The sequence below is a fragment of the Trypanosoma grayi genome (genome assembly GCF_000691245.1).
Source record: "Trypanosoma grayi strain ANR4 Tgr_1027_V1, whole genome shotgun sequence".
NCBI lineage: Eukaryota > Euglenozoa > Kinetoplastea > Trypanosomatida > Trypanosomatidae > Trypanosoma > Trypanosoma grayi.
The window spans coordinates 1-5,835 of record NW_008826646.1 but is presented as its reverse complement, the minus strand read 5'-3'; the positions used below and the strand labels follow the sequence as shown (position 1 = coordinate 5,835).

General features: G+C 55.3%; 4 protein-coding genes across 4 annotated transcripts; all 4 read right to left on the bottom strand.

Annotated features, from left to right (window-relative positions):
• Window positions 1-2: 2 nt before the first annotated feature.
• DQ04_10271030 (ABC transporter) lies at window positions 3-1,304 on the bottom strand (the record flags this gene model as incomplete). The annotated part of the gene is made up of 1 exon (XM_009316199.1): window positions 3-1,304. A coding segment is annotated over one exon (1,302 nt), but the record flags the coding sequence as incomplete, so codon positions are not given.
• A 158-nt stretch (window positions 1,305-1,462) lies between these two features.
• DQ04_10271020 (putative heat shock protein-like protein) lies at window positions 1,463-2,344 on the bottom strand (the record flags this gene model as incomplete). Its single annotated transcript, XM_009316198.1, has 1 exon — window positions 1,463-2,344. The coding sequence occupies one exon, from the start codon at window positions 2,342-2,344 to the stop codon at window positions 1,463-1,465; it is 882 nt and encodes a 293-aa protein (XP_009314473.1).
• A 474-nt stretch (window positions 2,345-2,818) lies between these two features.
• On the bottom strand, window positions 2,819-3,679 carry DQ04_10271010 (putative ATP-binding cassette transporter ABCA1; the record flags this gene model as incomplete). The annotated part of the gene is made up of 1 exon (XM_009316197.1): window positions 2,819-3,679. The coding sequence occupies one exon, from the start codon at window positions 3,677-3,679 to the stop codon at window positions 2,819-2,821; it is 861 nt and encodes a 286-aa protein (XP_009314472.1).
• A 256-nt stretch (window positions 3,680-3,935) lies between these two features.
• DQ04_10271000 (ATP-binding cassette protein subfamily A, member 5) lies at window positions 3,936-5,831 on the bottom strand (the record flags this gene model as incomplete). The annotated part of the gene is made up of 1 exon (XM_009316196.1): window positions 3,936-5,831. The coding sequence occupies one exon, from the start codon at window positions 5,829-5,831 to the stop codon at window positions 3,936-3,938; it is 1,896 nt and encodes a 631-aa protein (XP_009314471.1).
• Window positions 5,832-5,835: the final 4 nt, after the last annotated feature.

Here is a 5,835-nt window from a genome sequence, read left to right as displayed (position 1 = left end):
AGGTACATGATACCCTCCGACAGCCCCATGATCAGCACAGCCTCGCGAATGCGCAACTCCTTCTCGAGGACAAGGCGTCGCGTCAGCTGCGACACCGGGTAAAGGAAGCCCATCACCACAATGAGAGGCACCAACTCCCCACTGACCGAAAAGAACGGCTGGGTGTCATACGCCGCTGTAGGTGCAGGTGTGTACATCAAAATCTCACTATTCGGCACCTGTACGACTCTGTTGAGGTAGTAGCTGGAGACAACACTCTGAAGCGTAATGAAACCGGAGCTGATGTAAAGTTCGCCGGATCCGGTGTTCAGTCCACCAATATAAATTTCGTCGCGCATTTTTTTGGTTCCTGGAAGCTCCGATGCATTCAGACGAATCGTCACATCGAACTTCTCTGGCGACATGTCGCTGACCTGCACAATGCCCCAGATAGGAGGGTTGTCGCGTGCCAATGACTCCGCAGCGTCCACGCCGTACGTCCCACCATACACGTAGCGAAAGTACCGCGAGCTGGTGTTGAAGTATTCCACCAGGGCAGCAGTGGCAGCGGACACTGGTGCAAAGTACAGCCTCCAATTCCGTGTTCTTTTTAGCAAACGCAGCAACGCGACGTCGTCAAACGTCGGAGTGGCCGCCGTGCGGCCACCCAGCATGTTGGAGAAGATGAATAACGGAGCAGCCTCTTTCGCCCCGCAGCACAGCCCTGCGAGGAAATCATCTCCATCCACGCAGAGCAACTTTCCAGGTTCCGAAAGATTGCACGAAGGCACGCCACTCATCTCACCCATCGAAGCGTTATAGCACACAGACGCATGCAGGGCATCCATTGCAGCCCTGTAGTCCTTAGGGGCGGAGCTGTCGAAGTAGTTCCCTGGGCTCCCTTGCTCGTTCCGGAAGAGCCCCCAAAGGAGTACGGTTCCGAAAACAAAAAGAAACGGAGTCATAATCTCACAGCACATTGAGCAGGGAGAACGCCACCTCAGCAAACACACGTGCCTCATCGTGGAGCCTAGCTGCACAAAAAACTTGCCTCGGGGGATTCGGCCAGTGTGCTCCCGAGAGAACACAGTGGCCCCCGGGGGCGGAGTGTAGGCATCTGGTGGAGGAAATCTCAGCGAGCCCCCGGGGGCCGCATCGGCTTGTGGGGGCCCAGGGATAGGCGGAAGTCGGTTGCGCTGGTCGCCCAACGTCCCCTGCGGCAAGAAATTCGATGAACTGGGCGGCCACGTCGCACTGCCGGCGTGCCCCGCATCTTGCCGCGGCACAGGGGGAGTCTGCGCCACCATGCTTACTTGAGACTGCATTGGAACTTGTGTGGGTGTGTATGTTGTGGTGTTCTGTGGTGCAAAGCAAATACGAAAACAAATCCGCAAGGTGGTGGGCCCAGCGGCTACACCGCGCACAGAACAACGGAGCGAGGATGAGAGAAGAATGCAAACGCAACACCGCAACGCGCACTGCCCTACACAGAGCCGTCATCCGGCTCAGCCACTGGGAGCACTCTCCCCACCCTGCGTTGGCTTCTCCTCGTTGCGGTGTCACCCTGGCACAATCGATCATGCTCGCTCCTCAGATACTCCAAACGGTTCTGACGAACGCTGCTCGCCAGCTGCTGGGATGTGGCGCCAAGCGCATCGTCCTCAGCCACATGCTCGAGGGCTCGCAGTGTAGCATCGGACAGCACGTGGTAGTCATGCCGCTCCATCCATGCAAGGAATTGCCAGACGGCGGCGCGAGTGGTCAGAGGGGGCGTTTTTGTGTTCGCCCCCGTTGCACCAGCAGCTGGGTCCGGCAAGGAGGCGCGCAGCAGAACAACAAGCAGCGCATGCACCGACTCTGACTCTGCACGGTAACCTTCGTCCACACCCGTTTGCACAACACCCACAGCGCGCTCAAGACGCATGCCGGGCGTGCTGGTTGGGCACTTCGAGAGCCCACACAAAGCACGTGCACTGCCGTCTTCGTATTGTGTCCCGTGCACACTTCGCAGCACCGCTCGGACGTGATGCTCGCGCCATGTGTTGTGGCGTATCGCGGCAGACAGCATGTCCCTCCACTCCTGCTCGGCTGGCGTGGTTATGAGAACACAGAGGAACCGACGCGTTGCCTCCTGAAGCGGCGCCTCCTCCTCGCTGTGCGGTCGGTACACATTGATAGTCATAGCCTCGTCCATATCCAACATGTCCGGCAGCTCCACTGTCGACAGCGGCACACCCACACCCTGCCCGCCCTCCTTCGACGGACCGTAGCAGCGTCTAGCAACGCAAAAGCCTCCGCCCACGAGAGACGAATGTCGCATTCTGCACGGTGCTCTGCGCCACTTCGGCAGCAGCCCAGCCCGCATTTCAGTCTAAATTCCTGCCAAAGAAAACAAAAAGACGCAATAAAACAATATGCGAAACGCGCAGTCAGCGCATCTAGCACACCCGCAAAGCACCGACAACAAAAAGGATTGCATGATGTCAGCAGGTAATCAACCCGAAAGACACAATATGAATGGTGTTTCGGCTCCTTGATCAAAAAACAAAAAGGTGTGTGGGAAAACTGGGTGCCGTCCGCATCCCCTGCTCCTCCACAACACACAAAACAGAAAAACAAAACGGATGAAGCCACTGTAATTTCATTCACACGACCAACGATAGGCACATTAAAACTCGTACTCACAGACAGCCACATTAAGCTAACAACAAAACTGTTAACAACAATCGCATGAATGACTAAACTCATCTAAATGAAAAAAGGCAACAACAGCACATTTGCCTCTTGCAAGCTTGTACAAAAAAGATGAACCACATTGCACACACCAGCCACGGGGAGCTCACACCTCCTCCCCACTCACACGGAGAAATACCTGCTCGATCGACGTCTGCGACACGCTGTAGTCCGTAATGCCAAGAGCCTCCTTGTTCATCTGGAGAATGCGGAACGCGTCACTCAACGCGGTATCACGTGGCAGCGCGTACACAAACCGATGCCCCCTAAACTCGTTGAGTGTAGCCCCGGGGAACACATCGTTCACAAATCGTTCAATTGCTTCACCCGCTTCAGCCCTAGCAATGCGTATATGCATCTCGTACCCACTGCCGTATTTGTTCTTCAGGTGTACCTTGTCACCAATGCACCGAAGCGAACCATCCACCATGATCGCCACCGTATCAGCCAGCGCCTCCACCTCCTCCAGGTTGTGCGTTGTCAGCACGACAGAGCAGTATGATGCTGCCTTCTGGATCGTAGTCCACAGCCCGCGGCGCGCAACAGGGTCCATGCCAGCCGACGGCTCGTCAAGAAGCACCACGCGCGGGCCACCGACCAGCGATATCGCCACACTCAGCTTGCGCCGGTTGCCACCGCTCAGCTCGTGCGCAAGCGTCTTCCGGTACTTGGCGACGTCGCACAGTTGAAGCAGTGCCTCAACAACGCTTTCATGCATGTCCTCCACAATGCCGTGGATACCGCAGTACAGACGCAGGTGCTCCTCCACAGTCAGCAGGTCAAGCGTCGCGTCGAATTGCGGGCAGTAGCCAATGCACTGCAATGCCTCTTTTCCCTCTTCAACAACATCGTAGCCGCAGATCGCAGCCGACCCACTTGTCGGCAGGAACTCCTGGCACAGAATTGAGATGGTTGTCGTCTTGCCCGCGCCATTCGTGCCAAGAAATCCAAACACCTCCCCAGGCATGATACTGAATGTTATATTGCGTACAGCCACCTTGCCATTCGGGTACACCTTGCGGAGATTAAGAACAGTCGCCACGCCCTCATCCACACCCTCCCCCGCAGCCTCGTACACGGCGACCCGCTCATCCTCAACATCAGAGTCACACGCCACATTCCCATCTTCGAACACCACGTTACGATGATAAGAAGACCGCCCCCACCACGTTCGTCGCGTTGGATGATCAATGAAGAGCACCAGCATCACAAAGATGGGAAACTCAGCCGCGAGAAACAGAATAGGGNCCAAGAAATCCAAACACCTCCCCGCGCTTCACACCAAACGTCAGGTTCCTCACGGCGACCTTCCCATTTCCGTACACCTTGCGCAGGTTTATCACGCTCACTGGCGATTCTGTCTCGTCACCCTCAAGGCTTTGTACCCTTTCCCGTTCCGCCTCCACGTCAGAGTCCTCATCAAACGGTATCTCGGGGGTCTCTTGCCGCTTGTACGACAGCTGGTGCCCCAGCCTGCGCCGACTGGGGTGGTCAATGAAAAGCGTGAGGAAAAAAAATACAGGGAACTCTGCAGCCATATAGATACACGCCCAACCGATTGTTTCCATGCCCCATGGTGTCCAATTCCATCCCAACAACGGTGCGATATCGAGTATGGCAAGGTTGACAACTCCCTCACCGACACAGAAGGTCGGAAGGACACGAGCGAAAAAGCGAAATGAGTGAGCTACGCTGGAGGTACCGGGAAGCAAAGATAAGATATAGACAACCATCACGAGGAGGAACCCTGTCACAAAGCTCACCGCCATCACAACCATCTGTGCAGTCGAGTGCTCGTTGAAGAGGAAGCTGATCAAGTAGCCCAAAGACGTGCTTGTAAATCCGTATGTAAGAAGAAGGGTGATAGTTGGGCCTATGCGATCCACCGCAACGTACTCCTGGCGATTGAATATCAAGAAGATGATAATAGTGAGTAGCATCGTGACGACGTACGCCACAACGTCAAACACGAAGTTTGTGCCCCAATAAACGTAGAACCGCAGCCCAGACACGTTCTGCAGGTGGCGCGCTTTGCATTCCCGCTCCTTCACAACCCACGCAACCGGGTTGGAGGGTAAAAAAGTAAAAGGAATCATAATAATCGCACCCATCAATATCGTCTTGAGCGCGTCCTTCGACCGACGCTCCCACTCGGTCGGAGGGAAAACACTGACGCCCCACTTCATGGATTTGTTGCCTGTCAGTGGTGGAGAGATCAGATTTCTGTAGATGGAGTTGAAAAAGACCGTCATGCTTATGCCTGCCTGGTGGAATGTTGACGTGTTGTACAAGTGCACCATCGGTCTCAACCCACTCGTGTGGCTTAAGAGGTCGGCGTCGTTGCAAAACAGCGCACCGTACTGCTCGTACGGGTGGGTGTGCCACGTGTCGACGAGATACCACGAAAGGTTTTGGGCGTTCAAATACCCTTTCTCGTCCACCCCACCATTGAAGAAGTTGTCGACCAGAAGATTTTCGCACCCGGATGTCGTCATCATTACATCTGATCCGTAGAGGCTGGGATCAAGGCTGAGCCGCATCGCCCCGGAGAAATCAATCATGTTTAGGAGGATCGCAAAGAGGATGCACCCGACAGGACAAACAATCTGGAAGAACTGCATGCGGCGGTCACGCAGCCCATTACAGAAACGCTTCACAAACATTGCACGTGCCTGAGAGCTCCGCACAGCAGCACCGCCCTCTACAAAGTCACAGTTCCACACGGAGCCTTCGTACAGCATATCATCGTCTTCGCGTTCCACCAAGACAGACCCACCCAGTTGCGGCTCACGAAGGCTGCTACCTGAGACGAGGAGGAAGACTGCTTCAAGCGTCGTCGCCGAGATGGAGTAGCCGCGGACACCGTAAGCGTCTTTATCTGCCTCAATCTCATCAATAAGATCAGAAAACACATCGACCTGTGAAAGGGGGAGAAGATAAGAGGCTTCACAGCCATTGACGCCTAGCAGTGTACTTCCATCGACGAAACACCGCACGGTCTCACTCAACTCCCCAACGTCAGCGTCTGGTGTGAGAGACATCGTCATGTTGTAACCCAGTCCCAACCGCGACTTCAGGAACAAGCTGCTGCCAGAGCACTGCAGGCGGCCCTCGCTCATGATA